This window comes from Bicyclus anynana, chromosome 8 (genome assembly GCF_947172395.1).
Source record: "Bicyclus anynana chromosome 8, ilBicAnyn1.1, whole genome shotgun sequence".
Taxonomy (NCBI): Eukaryota; Metazoa; Arthropoda; class Insecta; order Lepidoptera; family Nymphalidae; genus Bicyclus; species Bicyclus anynana.
In genome coordinates this window covers 8,369,963-8,391,030 of record NC_069090.1, presented here as the reverse complement: position 1 = coordinate 8,391,030, position 21,068 = coordinate 8,369,963, and the positions used below count along the sequence as shown (strand labels likewise).

Here is a 21,068-nt window from a genome sequence, read left to right as displayed (position 1 = left end):
TATTCCTGCGGGAACGGTAACCACGCGGGAGAAACCGCGCGGCGTCATGTGTTATATTTTATAATTATGATCCTATGATGGTAACAGACAGACAGACATTCTTACTTACGCATTGAGTTTGCGACATTCCGATAAAAGAAATAATTGGATAGAAGCAGGCGTTACTTTGCGGAAGTTCATCATGAATATATAATAATTTATTTATTTTGCTATTATCCGCGAAAAGCCGACGTTTTACACGTTGTAGAGTCAACATCTCCTGAGGATGCTCCGGTTTCGGGGTGAAACGTACGTAGAGAGTATTTTGTCGCATGGATTCGTCGGCTTTTCGCGGATAATAGCAAATTAAAAAAAAATATTACATATTAAAAGAAATAATTTCGTTTCAGTGTTCATCACGTTGATAGATTTCACCCTGTATGGATGTCTGGAAATAATGATGTTGCACTTTATTTCTGTCGCGTTCAATATAAACACATGCTTTGTAGCTATCAACAAATGTCTAGAGGATGCTCTAGCACAGATAAGGCGTGAATGTTAGTTACTAAATTTTAATGACTATTATTAACTATTCATATTGTTTGTATAATCTTTTTCTTATTTATTTAGGTATTTACTTAAGTATCCTTTTTTATTTTTAAAAATGTTTATAAAATACGTAAAACACTATTGAAAAATGTAAAACCCAGTGCCCAATCAATCGGTGGTCAGGGCTCCAATATGAGGAAGCTCCTCAAAATAGGCACGAGAAGAGATTTAAAAAAGGGCGAATTTGTGGGGTTGGTGTAGGCTGAAGAGTAAAGTCTAATGTGATTTCTGGAGCTGTTAAACTCTAATTATTATCTTTAACTGTAAAGTAAAAAGATGCAAAACTTGGAAATATGTTGCCTTTTCAATCGATAAGCTGCTCCTTTATTAAGAAGTATCTATATGCCGTCCTCCTTTATATACTGTATTTAATGGCGTAGCTATCAGGGGTTTAGTAGTTTAGGTTTAGGTTTAGTAGTTTACAAGTTTAGGTTTATGCTCCGGGGCCCTCAAGCTTAGGGAATCCTTGAATCCTTACGAGGAAATCGCAATAGAACTGAAAACAGCTGATGCTAAAGTAGCTTAGCATTTTTATGTATTTGAAGTATTATATTTCATATTTTACTGAATAAAACCTAACCAGTTTAGATTGTTATGGGGCCCAATTGTTTCGTTTGCACCAGGGCCCTTGTTTACCTAGCTACGTCACTGACTGTCTTTGGTATCTTTGGTCTCTGGACCCTGACTAAACAGCCCTATTCTAGACCAAATTAGACGCGGATAGTGGAACTGGATAGGTCATAGACTATGCCGAAAATATGACATCGCGATGGAATCTTTCGAATGTAACTGTAGAGAAAACAATCGATAGCGCGGTAAACCAAAAGAAACCGGTCCATATACCAAAAAGGGAAAAGCTGCCCCCTGCTTGCATCGCGCTTAAGTCAAGGATTTGATGCGCTTGGAAAAAATCGTCTTGGCTGATCGGCTCTGTGTACTTGAGGGTGTAAAGAAAGATCAGAGAGGCACACTAATTTCACATAATCAATATTTTATACGTATTAACGTTTTGTTTAACAGCAATCAACAAACGCTCAAGCCCGTTATCAAGGAATGCAATCAGTTACTCATATCTTCCAGTTACTTCCATCAACAAGGCTATCGACTTACTTGGCAATGTAAAAATAAAACAAGGTAAGGTAATTACCAAGAAAGTATTTTTATATTTTGGTGTTATAATAGATAAAGTCAATTCAGGAAATAAAGTTACGTTATAACTTCCAGGTTAAACCATATATAGTTTTCCAATCGTCTTTATGCAACTCCACTGTTTGTAATCATTCAGTAGCTTTGACATCTTCCATCTTCCCACTCCTCTTTTCCTTGCGATCTTGCCGATCATGATCATCGGCACGAGAAACCTATCCTGTCCTAGGTACAAGACCTTCCGCTTATTGATGTCTCTAACTAGCCCGCTCTCTATGTGTGTTGCAGATATAAAAATCACTCCAACGATCCGACTAGCTCGAGAAGTACGTAAGATATCGAACTGCTTCGTTCGAACATGTGACGTAGTTCGAGACCTCAACGATAATGATAACTTCTTTCTGTTGGTCCATCTCATTGTCCCTACTATTTATTTAGTAATAACTATCAATAATATGAGACACGCTTTAGTTAATGAGACAGGTTAGTCTTTTACCACTATTGTTGACCTCATGCTTGCAATATACAAACAACTGCAGCAATCGTAAGTATCTACATTTATCATCATCACCATCACCATCACCATCATTATCATCATCACCATCATCATCATCATCATCATCATCATCATCATCATCATCATCATCATCATCATCATCATCATCATCATCATTATTATTAGCCACGATGGATCTCTACTGTTAGACATAACCCATAGGCCTTTTCTATGGATTTCCAAACACCACGGTCTCGAGCCGCTAGCAGCCAGCGGCTCTCTAAAACGCGATTTAGCCCAAGGGGCAGTTTGGAGCTCTTATCCATTCAAGGTAATGCGTTATAATGACCACGCTGCGTATTTTATGGGTTGGTCGTCGCAGAGTTTGAACGGTGTCGCAGCTTCCCGACACCGGCCTGTGCCATTTGATAGTATAGCCTGTGAAAATGGTGATACCGCCATTCGTCCAGAGTCTCATCAGTAATTATTCTGAGTGCACTACTGTTTGTAGTGAAGTTGACTGTTGGGGAGGCTGAGTAGTCCTAGCCCCCCCTCCCTCCCGACTCTCTGTGCCTATTCTATGAAGCGGACCCTATATCGAATGCCTGCTTGTTCTGTACTATGTTATGTTATGATGGAACTTTTTTTATGTGTCTTAAGTAGGTAATGTTTTAGATACCGTTCAAACTGTCATGCTTGAAATTATCTGGTTTCTGTGTCACAACTATAGAGTTATACTGCTCGTGCAACCCTGCCATCGTATTAAGGAAGAGGTAAATATTATCTTACTTTGTTTTCCATATCAGTTCGTTATACCTTAACAAAGAAAATGTTATATATTATCTTATCGCAATCTCCTCAATAGCTCCATGGTAAAGGGGTAGGGCCCAACTACGTGCGGTCTTGGATTCTATTCCCGCCAGATTGACTATAGGTACGGATGATGACAAGGTTTCTATATTATAATGATTTTTATGAGACATTTGGGTAAATTAAAAGAGGTCAATATTAACTAACTAACACATTTCAACAAAACTAAGATTGTTTGGATGTTAACAAAATAGGTAAATGAGATTATAAAATTTCAAAATCAATCAATTAATGTAATTAGATGAATATTTATAAATTTTTAACTTCCTTACATTCAATGCGACATTTACCATTACATGAAGTATAAACTAAAAGCACAAGTAACAAAGATATTTGTAATTTTGTTTGAACGCCCATACATATTTAACTATCTCTCAGCGACGACATTCTTTCGAGCCATTTGCGAGTAGTCTAGCATTTTGGCAATGAGCTATTAAGCATGGCAGCGCCACAAAATTGACCCATTAAATCCCTGTAGCTTCGAATGATCGCAGATACCCTGTTACTTCAACAAAATTGCTTTTAACTATTAGCATACTCTTAAGTTAAATACAATTTTATAAAAACTGTCATCATCCCTATTGTAGCACCTCTTTAAACACAATCTTTCTGGCTTATTGTAGTTGCACGAAATTATTGGTCATAAATGTAGAGAATAAGATGCAAATACTCTTTAAAAAATATATTACAGGTATTACAAACAAAGCTATTGGTGGCTCAGATTATGTGCGAGGTAACTTGTGAGGCTGATCCACTATTTGAGGCATCGGATACTTTTCTCAAGCAATTGCTCCTCAATGACGTCTCTTTCTCAGTGATGGGAATCTGTTCAATCGGAAGACCCATAATATCCTCAGTAAGTACTAGAAGAATGGATGTAACCTTCGCTTTAAATAGTCACTTTCGAGATACCATGTTGATTTGTTCATCAATCAACAACGTCATTAATACGTGCCATTTTGTATGGGGCGTCATTCAGGGATCCGAGGCAGTGCCACAAATCTGACCCTTTAAATTCCTGTAGCTCCAAAAGTAATGATCGCAGATATCCTGTTACTTCTAGAAAAATCTTTACTATTAGCATACCTACTCGTAATTTATTTGCAATCAAAAAAACTGTCATCATCCCTATTCTTAATCTTTGTTTCGTCAAGTAATCAAAGTAAAAACATTATTTATTATGCTAAAAAGCTAAAAATGATTTTTGTATTTTGTATGACAGGTAATTGGTGGCGCTACTACACTGTACGTAGTTATGTTGGAACTGTAATTACCTAAATATCTAAAGCACAATGTTTTCAGTGATTTTTTAAAAACGCAAACCAAATGCAGATCACGTCTTTAGTATGTCTACATGATGTCTTTGGTATTTCATAAGGATATTTTTTAACACTTCAGTGTTTTGAATAAATTCCATTATGCACTAAACTGCGTTATTATTCCTTTTTTTATACCCACGATACTGCTCGTGACCCTCGAATTCCTCTTACTTAAGGGTAAAATATACAAAACCGTCGTTTATGTATACGAGTATAGGTAGACCTGCCGTAATGTATGGATTGGAATGTTGCGCGGTAAAAAGGACGTATAGTAGAAGAATGCATTGAATGAAATGCTTATGTTGAGATGGATGTGTGATGTGACAAGAATAAAAATTGAGTATATAAGAGGAAGTCTGAAAAGTGACGAAAATGTTGAAGAGTAAAAGGTTAGCTTGGTATGGATAAAAGAATGCGGAAGGATGAATATTACCAGAAGAATATTGAAATTGCAAGTGGAAAGATATGAGAGGAAGGTCAAAAAAGAGAGATTAAAAAAAAAATCTGACCCTAATTAATTGGGATAAGGTCTCAGCAGATGATGATGATGACACGGCTCGTTTCAACATTAATATAAATACGAGTAAGTAGCCCCATAGAAAGATTGCTATTACAACAATTAAAATTTAATGTATTTTTATTGAAATATTTCCTTTCTAAATTATAAAGTTAAATATCTATTTATTAAATACATCAAGATGAAATAAGTCTGCTGCTGATCTGAGAACTGACGACGCTCTCGATGCTATGTTTGAATTCGATGCCGACGATGACGACCGGTCGTGTTGCACAGGTTTCTCCGTCTCCCAGAAACTTAGAGCGAATGTGAGCTCAGCCCAAAAAGCCTCAGAAGGTGTCATCTGTGAATTATACGAAAACATGGTAAAACATGGTTTGGGACTTTAAATTAGATTTTAGACGATTTGTAGAAGGCAAGGCCACGGGGAGATAAACTGTACCTTCTACGTAAAGCAAGGTCTACTACGTTTGCAACAGTCACGCAATCTGCTCACCGGCATTGCCGGTATCAAGTTCGTTAATGTGGACGATGATGTCTACGCCGCTCATATACTCGATACGCGTTCCATGTTGAATCTGTTATAGTACAATCACCATATGAGGTGGTCGGTGGAGATGATGTTACGTCGGAGTAAAGCCGAAAAGCGTTTACGAATACAAGCTTTTTATAGTAACAAGATTTATATAGTAGGTACGACAAATAATACGGTCATACATAGACGGATTGAGTGATAGGGTAAATGATACAACTGTGGACCCGGCTTACATCTGTGAAACTTCTGAAGAATGCTCTGTGGTTTAGCTCCTTACAATAAATGTTTGTTAAACATCTAGATCATCAACATCATCTTAAATGTCAGTCTTCTATTCAGTCAGTTGGCTATTCTTTTTATAAACGCTAGCTTCTTATGGTTAGGTATGTTATATATAGAACCTTGACATAAATATAACTCATCTAACCTTTTGTTCAACAGCTACATCTCTAACATGCCAGAGAAACTCCAAGCCTCCCATAGCAGCTGCCATACCACACCCTATCCCCAGTACAACAAACACACCACCAACATTGTCCACACCCAATTCAGCGGCACTGGCACCTTCTTCGGTAGCTTCTTCTGTCTACAAAAAAAAAACAAAGTTTACAAAACCATGCTCGCACGAGTAATCTACCAGTTACATATCAATTAAGATAATGTTTTGTATATTGCATGTACAAGAAATGTTAAATGCAAATCACTTACAACACATGCTTCATCTTCTGGCACTTTCCACCAACGGTTTTTTAGTTCTACCAATTTCCCACTTTCTGCTAATTTCAATACTGCATTATCAACGGCTGTACGATATGATGATGCTAAAACAAGCCCTTAATTAAAACTCTGTAGTTATTAGTTCTATTTCATTACGAAGGATAATACTTTTGCAAAATAATTTAAAACAGCAAAAAAATTAAAATTGAAGGTCTAATAATAATACTTACAAAATGGCATAGCAATTCCAAATCCTTTAGAATCTAGAAGCCCACCGACTTGCATCAATTCACAATGCCTTTCGAGTTGATATTCGATCGCAGCGGATTCCATCAAGAACGCATAAGATCTTTTACCTTTTTGAACTCTTTCGAGTCCCTCATCATTACTTGCAACAAAAACTGACGGTCGTGCAGACTCCATTGCTGCCCACATTTTTTGAAAAGTAGAGACATTTGAACGCTGAAACGCAACTCGAAAATTATTAGTTAAATTTAATTATACACAAGATAAAATGTTTGCAATTTAAAAGAAACTAAAACTAACTAACTAAAAAGCTACATTAAACAGTGCATTTTTAGTCAAGAATAAATCAAACCCAAAGTATATAAAATAAGATATAATATCGCACCCTAAAAAACGAAGACGTAGAACCTCCTTTTAATGTACCATATTTAATTTTTGTCTGGCTAGCTAAATCTTCTACGCTCTTAATTGAGTCATCCATAGCAGCATTGGTAAGAAAAGCAGCAAGATTAGCTGTATAAGACGAACACATAATAAGTGCGAAGAACCACCACATCCCACATACCCATCTTGTAGAATAGCCCCTGCAGTGAAAATAATCATATTATTTAGGTACCTAAGTAAAATGAACACACTTTCGAAGCGGAAAAGAATTATTATAAACTTTACTGTAAAACCATTACTTTGGTAAAATATCAGATCCTTGTGTCATAATCGATCCCATAGTCAGCCAGCAACAGTTTTTGATATGCCAAATATTTTCTAGTTCTTCTGGAGATTTGTCGCAAGGATGCGGATTCTCCCAATCATTTGGCGCCAATCTGCAAATAAACATAAATACATAGTTTACTATAAATACATATTCACATAGAAATAGAACTTACTACATAGAACACTCACGATAGTTTAAATTCTGAAATAGAACTTATTATATATACTTATTACATTTAAATAGAAATAGAAGTTAAGTGAAAAGAATAAACGATAAATTTATTCGTCTAGAATGTAAATAATATGTAGATATTATATGAACATTACCTAGCTAAAATGTGTAAGAAAAGGGAAACCATCAAGTACGCGGCAGCCATGTAAATCCAAACATCTACCGAAAATGGTTTCAAGAATGAAAAGAGTTCAGGCTCTGGGGGTGCGGCCTTTGAATAGAGAATGCTAATTCCTAGCGTCATAAATGGAGTCGTGAAATCCACGGCAGCTCTTCGTTCGTAAGTTATAGTTAAGTCACAAATTGCTAGGTCAGCTTTCTGTAAAGTATGAGTAAAGAAAGCATAAATTTTATTGATAGATAGTAAGAAACTCGCTCAAATCTAATGAACTATAAGATAATTATGAAAAAAGCGCGCATGGAATCAAAAAGAGCAAACATACTTACCCTTTCTACAAGGTGACCTATTAAACCATCCCATTTTTTAGTCTCTTTATTATAAGCACCATACAAATTTCCTGGTACGATTTCAAACTCATAATTAAGATGCAATGTTTCTTTTAAAACCTCATGTATAAGATCCTTCGAGTATCCCTCGTAACGATCATTACCAACTAATACTTCGCCCTCTTTAGGAGTTCTTTCAATAAGGTACGGAGCTCCTAAACGAGATACAACTCTAAATGTTTTGTTCTGCCATTTTTCCGCTAAAAGGTCAGACACTTCACTAGGGGTTCGGGCATATTTAAAACCCTCTTCTGGATTCCATTGAGCAATTCTGTTAAACCCGCTGTTAGAAAGTTCCATTATTTCTACATTGAAATTTATTCTTTCTCCAGTTGTATTGTCGACCGATATCTGTCCAGTTATACCTGTTATTGGATTCTAGAAAAAATTAAATCATAAATAAAAAAAAATCATTTAATGACTGCCTTCAATAATTTTTTGTACAAAACTAAAGCTATATAACTCCGGATATTTACAGTTAACAAGTGGTTAATAAAATCTTCGCCAGCCTCCCATTGGGTATCAGAACCACATTCTATTGATTGGGCCTCTATTTTGAATTCATCTGGTGCACTTTCTACTGCATCTGTTATCAATCTCGCTGCATCGCTTGCCAGAGCTGCTTCCACCTAAACATTTCAAAGCTTTTTAAACTTTAAATGTCTAAAAAAATGTTTATATTGTATAACCTGAAGAATTGGCAGAGAAAATTGATTTTATAATTATCAACGATTTTATACCAACTAAATTCAAAACTTACTGTTATTTCATGAGTTTGATGTGGAATTTTTACATCAGACGTCGTTCTTGCCTTCCAATCTGCGAGGTAAGATCGTGTTCTCGCATCAGAATGATCGAATATTCTCAGACATGTGACGTTGGATAATCCATATCTTAACTCCTGAAGATCCAATGTATGTGCATCCAATGATATCAGGACATAACTCTGGATAAATAATTTACTATTTTTAGTATTACGATAGTTAGCAAATGTATGTATATACCTACCTAGTCAAAATTAATATTTTATTAAAGATATCCAAACACTTTAACCAACGGATTCAGCTATTATAGCTTATACTTGTAAATGGAAATAGATAGAATACCTAGATTAATATCTTACCATATAATCTTCAAAGAAATTTACTTCGAAAGCTTGCCGCAGGTAATGTAGGATTCTGTCAGAGGGACAGTCTATAACTACTCTGGATTCACCATAAGCTTTTAACGCCTTAAGCAATTGGCGATTGTCTTCGCCGGGCTTCAATCTACGTGCCACCCACTTTTGACTCTGATCAGCATGTTTCAAAATCTCTTGTAGTCTTATGAGCCCTTAAAAAAAGCTATCTGATAAACTATCAAGTATAAAAACAACACTTGTAAAATATACCAAATCTCACAACTCAGTTGTTCTTCCGTAAAAAGTTGTGAAATCCAATGTTGAGATACACAGCACTACCAATTGCCAGTATTATAATTTCTACAAACCACCTTTCTTTATTCTTGTTGTCGTGTTCACTTTAAATAATGGCTTGTGCAAGTTTGCAGTGCAAGATTAGGTTATCTTACCGTGATCGTCATCATAGAGTAGTGTAAATCTATCCCAATCATTGTCCTTGATAAACAAGGCGACAGCCTTCGATAGAGCAACTGCTTCCGGATACAAGTTTATGCCAGGGGGAGACGGTCTCTCTAACCCTCTAGGATGAGGCGGACGCCACACGGCCTTTAATATAAAATAGCAGAATTCGTACCAATATATGACAAGAATTTGCTAATAGCTCAAATAAGGGACATGCAAAAATATTACAATTATTAACTTAGCAATAATTATCGAAATAGCTTTACAAAGTGGGTGGGAAAGACTGACCCTTTGCCACTGATTCTTTCAATGAGTTTTTTGGCTTTGTGCAAAAAATGAGCTAGCCTTTCTGTCTTCCGGTGAGGCCTTACTAGTCGCAGTAAATTAATTCAGATAAATATTTTGTAACTGCGAAAGTTAAAATATCCAAAAGAAATACAAAGACTTACTTGAATATGAGGTACTTTTACAGACCGACATCTTGCTTCAACAGCAGAAGTCGAGACAGGATCAATAGGTCCGTAAATTGCTATCACACCGATTTCCAATAATTCGCATGCTATAAATATTGATAAATATTAGGAATTAGAAAACGGCGAAGGAAAAACATCGTGAGGAAACTTGCATACCTGAGAATTTTCTTAATTTCAATAAAGTCTCCAATCCGCATTGGGCCAGCGTGGTGGACTATTGGAATAACCCCTCTTAACCCAAGAGACTCGTGCTCAGCAGTGAGCCGAATATGGGTTGATAACGATGATTAGGAATTAGCAGATTGTAAACTTCAATATATAAGGATGCCTTATTTCTAGTTTTACCGGCTTTTGACGCTGCGAAGCTGTCTCCATAAGGAACGTACACAATTTTCATTGCAAAATTATATCGCTCACTCTCCATTGAAGCTCGTGCGAGAGCAGAAGCAAATGCTATTTCAGTTACAGTGTTTGGTGGAAGGATAACACCTGAAAATGTTATTTTATAATTTGAAGAGACTGTACCAGAAGATTTAAAAAAAACTGGTTCCAGTTTGACTGCAACTCCGTAATTTATGCAAATATTGTACCTGACCATACAATGAAATTTAGAAGTGCTAAAAATATAAGCTTACCGACATTCACGGGTATTTTAAGCGTTTCAAAGTTTCGAAATGCACAATTCACCAATCCAAAGGTAAATAATGTCGCAAAGACAGATATACGAAACCCTGAAAGAGTAATATCAATTTATATTGGTATATTTAATGAGACTAATTTGAAAAAATCTAATTAAATTGTTTGCCGAAATAATAATTTAAATACATATACAAATTAGTTTTTTTTCTTTATCTTGGAAAAGATTATTACTTAGAGTTTTTAAACGTGCTTTTATTACTGCTTGAAATTGTTCATGCTCTAATAATCTAAATTATTGTCACAGGTAAAGCCTTTCCAAAATCTACGGGCCTTAAAATTAGGCCCATAAAAAAGATCCTCATATAAAATTGACCTAAACTTACCCAACATTTTGAAAATATATACACACAGAAAAGTTGTAGCAGTTACCAAAACTTATTAATCCTTTACGTTTATGTTACAAACATGATTTGAATCAGTTATATTTTAAAACAAATTGTATTTATACAGGTGCTAGATTAGAGATCAGCTACAGACTGGGTCAACTGTTTGTGATCGTGGCCAAGCCGTCTACTCTGTCTGACGTGAGCATTAACGATGCCAAAATTTATTTAATGCTTATAAATAAACTGCAAATAAAGCACATTTAGGTGAATAATTTAGATAGATTTCGTACCCATTTTTGTATTTGGATATGCCTACACATCTTTCTTGTGTGGCGAACGAACTCTTTCGTTCGCCCACTTTAGGTTAGGCCATCTACATTCACATTCCAGATTCATTTCATATTTAGAATTCCCTCGACCGCGCATGCGTGGATATATTGTTTCGCCCATTCATTACATCTTTACCGTTTCTCCTCTCCACACCGCTTCATCTATTTGTTAACCTTTTATTTTATATCCTTTTACAATTGTTACAATCAGTAAAGTGAATAAATACCTATACCAATCAACATCGTCGTCTTCATAACTATAAACTAAAATATATAACCTCAATGGCGATATTGGTGACCCCGACGTGATATCGTTTTTTTACGTGATTTCATACTTTTATTTTTCTCGATCATAATAATCAATCTTTAAATTAATGGCTGAACTAGCATTTGGCAATAATCCAGGTCAGCTCTGTAGTTCTTTATCAACGTAAGTATTTATACTATCTAATAATTGATTACCTATCTACATTCATTAGCAATTTCTCGATATATGTTCCATGTAACTTCATTTTATTAAAAGCAAAATGTACAGCTTTACAACTGCTTGCCTTAAATTATAAGGAATTCTTATATCTAATACTAATTCTTTAGTTGATTTTACTGTAGCCTGGAAATGTAAAATAATAATGATGAAGACCAATAGTAATTGTTTATTTTTCTCCAATATCGTCTACAGCTTTATCACGATTTAAGGAAAGACATATTATAGTATACTTTAGCATACATCTCTGAATTAACTGAATAGAAATTGGACATAATAAATAATACAACCTGCTGGTATTTTAATATTTTATTGATAACCTAGTGACTTTAAAAAAACCGACATACTCAGACAATAATAAGCAACTTATGGATTTCATAGTATAAATAAAATTATATGGTTATGCATCTGTTCTTTATTATACAGGGTGATTCGGTCTTTAGTGCGGATATTTTTTTTCGTGGTTCTGTATTATTAATAGAATATAAATCTACAAACAGTTCGATACATTTAATGTAATTTTTTTTTAAATTTATGTCTCTAAAATAACAAAATAATGTACATATTATTACTAAACAAGATATATTCAGCTTAAAAGTGATCTGGTGACGTCCTTTAGGTATCAAACGAAAATAAAATAAACGCACAATAGGGTGACCCTAAAATTCTGTTCAAAAGTAAATAACTTTAGCTAACGATAATTTTGTTATTTTTGAGTTAAAAAAAAAAAGAAAAAATACGTGATCATTAAATTTTGTTTATGTACAAAATATAAAAATATCCGCACTAAAAAAAATTTCTTCCTGTATCATGTTTAATCTAAAAACCGCCTTGTAGTTATTCCTGTCTTTTGCTTTCATTTACTTAAATGAAGTTCACTAGTTATATTTCACTATATATACATAACTATTTATTTAATAAAATAAATGCTCTTGATATTTGGCACTAAAAATATCATACTTTACTTAAAGTGGTATACTAACAGTGGTACATTAATATTTGCATGTCTAAGGTAACCATTCCGCATCATTATCGTAGTTGCGAATAGGATTAGAAGGTGTTTCAGTTAGATCTTCCTTGCTGCTGGCAACTTTGTGGTACACCTTCTTGCCTGCATCCACGACATACTCAACGCCATCAGCTGAAATTTTAAACTGAATATTAATAATAGTTCCAACAACTGTTTCGTTAAGCAATTTACGATTATTAGTCACTAGTTTATTGATTTATTTTGTTCTCTCCACGAAAACCGATGAAACCAAGCGGCAACACACTCAGTACATACTTTTCACTTCAATATTCGAGCAGGAAATGTTCAATGTTGACTCTTCAAAATTCAAATATCAAAATCAAAATAAACCTTGAGGAGGAACCCTGGATTTTTCGGTAATACGTGAAGAATAATAATAACACAATAAACCAATTCATTATTTTTCATATTCATAGATGGAATGTATAACTTAGATAAATATAACCTACCAATAACTCCACCAGTTTTTCTGACAGCTTCGCCGATATTATGTGCCGAGAAAGTATTAGGATCGATATTGATATTAACTCCCTCTGTGCCGTTGGGATGCTTCGGGCACTCGCTTTGTGAAATTATAGATAAATCGTATGGATCTACTCCGAAAGAGGCTAATTTTGTGCGCATCTGAAAAATTAAACAAAGTCTTAATATATTAATCCTTTCAAACAAAAATACTATAGTCGGTACCAGTTCAATATTCTACGTTACTTAAGCAATATCAATGAAATCAAAAGTACTTTATAATTTCTCGTGTTTGTCGTAACTTCTTACCTTATCGACGTACATCTTATCCAGTTCTTTGGTTCTGGATAGTATAGTGGCCGAGCGACGATGGGCAAAAGTCAATTTTTGACAAGTGAAAACCGCAGCGTAGGTGTTATAGTCAGTCGCCATTACTGTGTAGCTTGCTGATCCAGCAACACCTGAAAAATTCGAGAACAAGTTATTAACTTCATTTTTTTTCTAATTTAAGAATCATATAAAATATAACTATAAATCTTCTTACTTAGCGGGAATCGTACTTTCATCCGAGCGGGTACTGATTGGTCAGGAACAGTTAACACACCTGTATATCTGTCAACAAGATGTTTCAGTATCATAATATTGTTATCAGTTTTCATCATCATTATCAGCCAATGAACAATCAATCAAAATTCAAAACAAACAAAGACATAAATCTCTGACAATGATCTCAAAACAACACAGTGCCGAGCTGACAGCATCCAGCGGCTCCTCGCCATCTTATATCGCTATGTCATCTTTCAACATTTCCCTATAGGGTTCGACAAACACTGTTTTTTTCGTGTTCGTATTATCAATTTATTCAAAGAATCAATACGTTTTTATTTTAGTGAAAAGAAAACCATGCTTTGGTAAGTCATCCTATTCATATGTGAAAAAATTTACATTAATTCGGTTTAAATTTTTAGAGATCTTTGATTAACAAGTGAAAAACATTAAATTTCAATACATCATCAGATACTTTTTAGGCATTAGTACTGTGGAGAGTATAGTATTGATTAAAGTTATCTAATACAAATAACTTAAAGTAAAATTGAAAAAATCTTAAAATTGATTGTAAGCAGAGTTTTCATTACTTCAACTTATTTGGTTTCAGCATTATTGGATTAAAATGGAATCACCATACCTATAATCATGTTCCAAAGGTGTCAAGCCCAATATAAAATGCTGAGATACTTGTTCCAGTTCATATACCCCTGGCTCATCAGTTCTGGTGAAGTTATATGTGATGCAGTGGGATGCTGTAGACGTCTTCTGGATAACGTACCAGACTCCCAACATCTGAAATAACGACAACGAAAAATCAGAATTCATCCTTTTGTCTCATCAATATTGAGCCAACAGACATGCGGGTTACTTGACGCAAATTGTTGAAAGACTGAATCATATCAAATCAAATACTTTTATTTCAAGTGGGTTTAGTTTACTTGTAAAAGTACCATTGAAAAGAAGTTTAACTGTTTGTAGTGACTATAGCACCGGTGAAAAAGACAAATTCATGGGAGACCAACACCCAAATCAGATCGAAGATTGCCTCAACTGTATTGGTCGATTATACTGAGACCGACATACAAATCGGTTTACCTCAACAGTTGTAGAAGATGAAATACTTTTTGCATACCTAGATAGGTGGTATTATACTACCCTAACTGTTAAATTAAGTTAAGTTACAATTAGGGTCTTGGCATCCTTGTAACTAAGTAGTTACAAGGATGCAAGCACTTAATGTATGTATGATGTGCGGATGGGACTTGATAATTATTTATTAGTTGGTATCGTCATTTTTAACACAGGAGGCAATTCTAATGAATAGGACGTCCGTTGTTCATGTTAATCCTAAATATTCCCTTTCCATGTTACCTAACCATGTAACCTATCTAATTAGGAGAGTAAGTAAACTAAACTAAACGAGTAAAGTGAAATATTTTGTATCTACAGTGAACTATTACTACTGTACTTAAAAGTAATATAACTGTTATCAGAGTCAATGTCTCAGGTCAAGTTCTTTGTTCACTGACTTTACTTCAGTACTTATAGGTATCTACTGATCGTCCATTGTCTGCTGAAAGATTTATAAAATACTACATTCTTATCAAAATTGTCATGAATATATGAGGGTCATCAAAGGTACATAAATTATGAACCTTTGTGATGATAAGATCTCACCGCAAAAATAATAAATCTTCGATGAATAAACATGATATAAATACATAATTCAAAATGTGAAAGGATACTTCGAACTGTCGATACTTTCTTCATTATTAATAACAATAATTATATTATCTGTGAATACAGATAAGTATGTAATTAAGTATACCGACATATGGACAACAATATATGTATAATGAACTAATCATTGATAAACTTTGACCTAACATACGCGCTATATCTATAGACATTTTTATTCATAATTATGTTAAAGTGAACATAACAAAACAAACAATATGTGTACATTACCTGGTTCATATCAAATCCTGGCATAGGTTCTACGATAGGACATGCTCCTAAATGATAGGTATGAGAGTAGGCACTCCCGCATACAGCAAGGAGCACCAAAATCGAGAGACGAGACATTTCGAATGCTCCAATGAGATTAATAAAATGAAATCACTGCGACCGTCGCCCACAGCACTTAACATACGACTAACTAGTTGGACGAGTTGGAGACAATTTTATGTAATTGTGAACTTCCTCACTCCTCCCAACTCCAAAGTCACCACAATGGTTTAAGTGAGTAATCGGTTTCTGAGAATTGAATATTGAAGCATAAACAATTCGTAGGAAAAGTTAACGAAATAATATTATGAATTGTTGACCTCTTGCAAAATTATTATCTTTTAAGTTTTTGGAATAACAGGTTCCACAGAAATCCTGCTATCATAATGTCTATAAATAATTTAGGTTATATTTTATCTCTGAAACTTTACAACTCTTTTAACGTAGTTGTTAAAAAAGTCACCTACGCCTATACATATATTACAGGTACTCTGGTTCGCGTAATTGATCAAAAATCAGTTAGATCGCATAAAAGCAACAGAATGCACCTTTACAATCTGTGGAAATCAAATGCAAATTGAAACAAATTAACTCTGGAGTAATAGATTCTGTAACTACATCATCCAGTAGAATCCTTATGTATTGGCTATTGTTTTTACAAACTTCAGTTATTTTTTCACCTTACCTGGTTATATCAGAAGACATATTATCAAAATCAAAAATCATTTATTTCAAGTAGGCTCAGTTTACAAGCACTTTTGACACGTCAGTTGGCTATTTGTAAAGATTCTACCACCGGTTTGGAAGGCAGGTTCTGCTGAGAAGATACCGGCAAGAAACTCAACAGTTGCTCTTTTCTCAGTTATCATATTTACAACGTAGTTTTTTATATAGTCCTTTCCTTTATAGGAGATGCCACATTCGTAATGATTCTACAATATTACATGTTACATACTTGCATCATGTCGGTAACACTTATTAGTTTATTATTTTAAACTAGCGGACGCCCGCGACTTCGTCCGCGTGAAAGTCGTTGTTAACTTTCAACTACCCCTATCCTACCCTACCCTGACCTACCTCTACCCTACCCCTACCCTACCATATCCCAACCCTACCCCTACCCTACCACTACCCTACCGCAACCGTTACACAAAAATAATCCTTAAACCATGAATTAGTATTCACGCGCGATGGCTTAGCGTATTTCATGTATAACTTTGGTGTTTCTTTACCGATTTTTATGATTCTTTTTTTATTGAATAGGTAATAATGTTAACTTTCTTATTAGGGATGAGTGATGAGTGTTATAAACATAAGAATAGACAAATATAATTAGAAAGCTCCGAACTGCTAAGCTATCGGGAGTTACACGTGTTATTGTGAGTCAACCATAAAAGATAGACATATATATGCTGTAGTGTTTTTATAGATAATTTTAAGGAAAACATTTCCGTCATACATGATTTCTATGTAGCTTTAACCATTAAGGCTGTACACGCGACGGAAGCCTAAAAAATTGAGTAACTTCTCCCGTTTTCTCAACATTTCTCTTCACTGCTCTGCTCCTATTGATCGTAGCGTAATGAAAAGTATACTATAACCTGCCCAGGAGTATGTTGAACAATTGTACCAAGTTTTGTTAAAATCCGTCCAGTAGTTTTTGTTTCTATAAAGAACATAGAGACAGACAGACAGACAGACAGACAAAAATTTTACTGATTGCATTTTTGGCATCAGTATCGATCACTAATCACCCCCTGATAGTTATTTTGGAAATATATTTCATGTACAGAATTGACCTCTCTACAGATTTATTATAAGTATAGATAAACACATACTCAGTTTATATAGATCTCGTTCCTCGTATAATTCTTATCTGTTGTAATCTCCTCTTGTGTCTCAATATGAATCAAAGTTGTTACAATAATAAATGTTATGAGTGACAATATTATTCTTCCGGCCATTTTGATTCACAACTACACATACCTACTTATACGATTTTATTTGGCTTCAAAATCTTCATCTTATTCATTGTTTTCTTTAAGGAAATCTACTAAAATATCACAATTATACTATACAGTCATGAACATGTACTTTAATGCGTTCTCGTTTGTAATTAAGTTGTGTACCTAAACTTAGTAGGTATCATCATCATCATTATCAACCTATATTCGGCTCTCTGCTGAGCACAAGTTTCCTTTCAGAATGAGAGGGGTTAGGCCAATAGTCCACCATGCTGACCCAATGCGGATTGGTAAACTAAATACAGACACAATATGACAATATGATTATATTGAATGTAGAACGACAGGGTGGCCGCTCACTGACAATTTTTAGTTGGCCGATAGTTGGACGACTTTTTATTTGTGCGTGATTTAGTTGGACAGATGGCGGGCTGTCATACATCGCTATACCTATCTGTTCTATAATCAGCCGACTAAGTCGACTAACTAAAAGTTGTAATTGAGGGTTGGCTCTAAGGGTAACCTTATTTTTGTAAGATATTGATTATTTTTAGGAAAATAGAAAAAATATTGTAGGCAAAGTTGCGGCTAAAAGTCTGGTTAAATATTAATCAGTGTGCCTACAAAAGTGACGAATGAATATAATAATATATGCTAGCGCCGTGATGAGTCATGAGCAAGCTGAATGAAATACAACGCTACAAAGAAGTAGAAGGTACAAAGATTTATGTGTGAACCATGACTCACTCTAAATAACAGTACCTCAATTTGAAAAAAGGGACAAGTGCGAGTCGGACTCACCTACTAAGGGTTCCGTAATAATTCTTCGTCATAAATCAAAAACTATACCTACGTATTCATTACTAAACGACACATGGCACGATTAACCCAATTTAAATTATGTACCGCCTTTTCTTCTAAAAAGACTCTGTGTTTTTTATGATTAAATATAAAATAACTTTTAGATTTTGCCCTATACTCGTGGTATAATATTTTATGAGATTATTACTTGCCAAATTTTATAGTTCCATAGTTGGAAAGTACCTACCCTATAAATTTTGATTCTCTTGAGAGTCATATTGTTATATCGATAAATGGGGTTTTTTTTTTATTTATGTAAACTTTTTTCAACTTGATACCTCCATGCTCCATACATCCTAGTAAAGGGTCATAACACAGCAGGGGGACAACATAGTGATCCTTAGAGAGCTTTGTTTTTTTCCTTTTGAGACAGACCCCTAAAACGGTTAAGTTCAGATAAAGTAGGACATTTCCTATTACTATAAACTACCAAGTAGCAAAAAAGCAAGTCTCAAGTCAAAACAAATCAGCTAGAAAATAATCGAGCTCGTTTTAACTCTTAAATATAGATTACCGACATTATGTTTACTGATATCACTGTGGAAAAGAATAAAGAGCTTTTTAAACTTAATAATATACGCATTAGTTAAATAAAATAGGTAAGCTAGTTTATGAATAACTGACTCATTGATTATGCAAGCTAAGTTTAATCCACAGCGCATGTATGCCATGTTACCATGTGTTCCATGTATGTAATTGACAAAGATATCTGGAGATAATCGGATCTGTTTTGTCATCAATCGAGATGTGAGAACGATATAGACAACTACAGACTGCCTGAATTTACTTTTCTTACGCTTCCTGCGTGGATAACCTAAGCTGAATAGGAAAATTTTGAATATCTTTGTAGTGGATATAGAAGAAGAAATCCACACCAACGAAAGAACAAACTCTGGCTCAAACTTTTGATATGGCAATAACAATGTCTACAATTCGTTATTGCCATAAAATTAAGGAAATACAATATCAGACGGTTCACAGCGCCAGCGTATTGGGTACTTTGCCTATGGGTGAACAATTAGATGGTGTGAATTTGTTATATTTATTTCAGTTATTTAAAATTTAGATTTTATTATTCTTTTAATTGTTAGTATTAATTTATTTGTGCTTAGAGCACAAATGTCCAATAAATTTGGAATTCACGGGCTTTCATGTCAAAGGAGTAGCGTTAGACTATTTCGGCATGGCTCTCTTAATAAAAAAGGGTATAATAAAGGAGGGGAAAGGAATAAAGGATAGAATAAAAAAGGGCTCTGGCCATTATAAATATTCCTACGCTAATCGAGCCGTCAGGAATAAGTCGGAATGATGGCAAGAGACCTGATGGATTGACGCTGGTTCCCTGGGAAATGGGGCGGGCCCTAATGTGGGACATGCGTTGACATATTAGCACCGTGTCATATCAGGGAGACAGATCAAGACCGGGAGCCGCAGCAGAAAAAGCTGAAACCGGTAAGTGGCTCAAGCATGCCTCTCTGACTGAGAGTTAAATATTTGTACCTTTTGCCGTGGAAACCCTTGGGCTATGGAGTCGCAGAGCCAAAAAATTTCACCGAATCATTTCACCGCTGCTAGTTGCCTCAACTGGTGACAGAAGGGCTGGCTCATTATTGCGCAAAGGATCAGCCTGGCTGTCCAGCGTGGAAATGCAGCCAGTATACTTGCTACCATTTCACGTGGGCATGATTTGTACAGTTATTAGGATAAGTTAGCTTAAGTTCCTTATTGTATTTGTTAAAATAAACCAATATACCTACCTACACAATTATTTATGTTTATTCTGCATAAGATCAATTTTGCAGCATATGATTTCAGGCGCAATAAACCTGCGGCTTTACGTACCTACGTAATTCCCGTTCCCGTTGGAATACAGGAATAAAATATAGCCTATGTTACACGCTGTTAATGTAGCTTCCAATTGGTGAACGATTTTGAAATATCGGATTAGATGTTTAGCCATGAAAACGTACCAAACAAACTCACTTCCACATTTAAAATTTATGTATTTCTAGGCATAATAGATTCTCACAATGTGTACTCCTAAGTCGTATTGTTATTTTTACGGTTGTCAGACTCACACGAAACTATTAAAAGATCAGTAAGTAGGTACCTATGATATACGTCTCTAACTCTTTTTTCTATTCAATGTCAAGAGAACTTGACTTCGGTCTCGCCATACAGTCTAAAATAGGAGCGAGCTTGAAGGAGATAGGAAAAATTTCATTGTATCCATAACCCTGAACTGACAGTTTCTTCGTGGTATTGTACCAGAACGTTAAATCGCTTGGCGGTAGGTACGTCTTTGTCGGTAGGATGGTAACTAGCCATGGCCGATGAGGATGACTTCCAACCGACCAAATCTGATCCATTGAGCTATCTGTTAATAAATTAGTCAGTAACGGTTACCTTTACTTATCA

The 21,068-nt window shown here is 34.9% G+C and overlaps 3 protein-coding genes across 7 annotated transcripts; 1 reads left to right on the top strand and 2 right to left on the bottom strand.

Moving 5' to 3' along the window:
* The first annotated feature begins 421 nt into the window (after nucleotides 1–421).
* Nucleotides 422–4,528, top strand: LOC112050090 (uncharacterized). 4 transcript variants are annotated; one of them, XM_052883072.1, is made up of 5 exons: nucleotides 422–536; nucleotides 2,023–2,217; nucleotides 2,906–3,003; nucleotides 3,792–3,956; nucleotides 4,323–4,528. In XM_052883072.1, exons 1-5 carry the CDS (start codon nucleotides 437–439, stop codon nucleotides 4,368–4,370), a joined length of 606 nt encoding a protein of 201 aa, XP_052739032.1. In that variant the 5' UTR covers nucleotides 422–436; the 3' UTR covers nucleotides 4,371–4,528. The 4 variants fall into 4 exon arrangements, 2 of the variants coding, with proteins under 2 accessions (XP_052739032.1, XP_052739031.1); XM_052883071.1 differs by having other exon boundaries at nucleotides 2,894–3,003; XR_008251038.1 differs by lacking the exon at nucleotides 422–536 and adding an exon at nucleotides 1,708–1,722.
* Nucleotides 4,529–5,038: 510 nt separating this feature from the next.
* LOC112050089 (glutamate receptor ionotropic, kainate 2) lies at nucleotides 5,039–11,485 on the bottom strand. Of its 2 annotated transcripts, XM_024088234.2 has the most exons (16): nucleotides 10,962–11,485; nucleotides 10,575–10,670; nucleotides 10,285–10,428; nucleotides 9,916–10,025; nucleotides 9,454–9,610; nucleotides 9,008–9,216; nucleotides 8,645–8,830; nucleotides 8,361–8,513; nucleotides 7,825–8,262; nucleotides 7,473–7,696; nucleotides 7,118–7,255; nucleotides 6,820–7,018; nucleotides 6,419–6,650; nucleotides 6,180–6,292; nucleotides 5,899–6,057; nucleotides 5,039–5,279 (listed from the first exon to the last, which is right to left on the bottom strand). In XM_024088234.2, the coding sequence occupies exons 1-16, from the start codon at nucleotides 10,966–10,968 to the stop codon at nucleotides 5,097–5,099; spliced, it is 2,748 nt and encodes a 915-aa protein (XP_023944002.2). In that variant the 5' UTR covers nucleotides 10,969–11,485; the 3' UTR covers nucleotides 5,039–5,096. The 2 variants fall into 2 exon arrangements, with proteins under 2 accessions (XP_023944002.2, XP_052739030.1); XM_052883070.1 differs by lacking the exons at nucleotides 9,916–10,025; nucleotides 10,962–11,485.
* A 586-nt stretch (nucleotides 11,486–12,071) lies between these two features.
* Nucleotides 12,072–15,977, bottom strand: LOC112050091 (apolipoprotein D). Its single transcript, XM_024088238.2, has 6 exons — nucleotides 15,787–15,977; nucleotides 14,456–14,610; nucleotides 13,814–13,881; nucleotides 13,579–13,730; nucleotides 13,257–13,431; nucleotides 12,072–12,918 (listed from the first exon to the last, which is right to left on the bottom strand). The coding sequence occupies exons 1-6, from the start codon at nucleotides 15,901–15,903 to the stop codon at nucleotides 12,785–12,787; spliced, it is 801 nt and encodes a 266-aa protein (XP_023944006.1). The 5' UTR covers nucleotides 15,904–15,977; the 3' UTR covers nucleotides 12,072–12,784.
* Nucleotides 15,978–21,068: the final 5,091 nt, after the last annotated feature.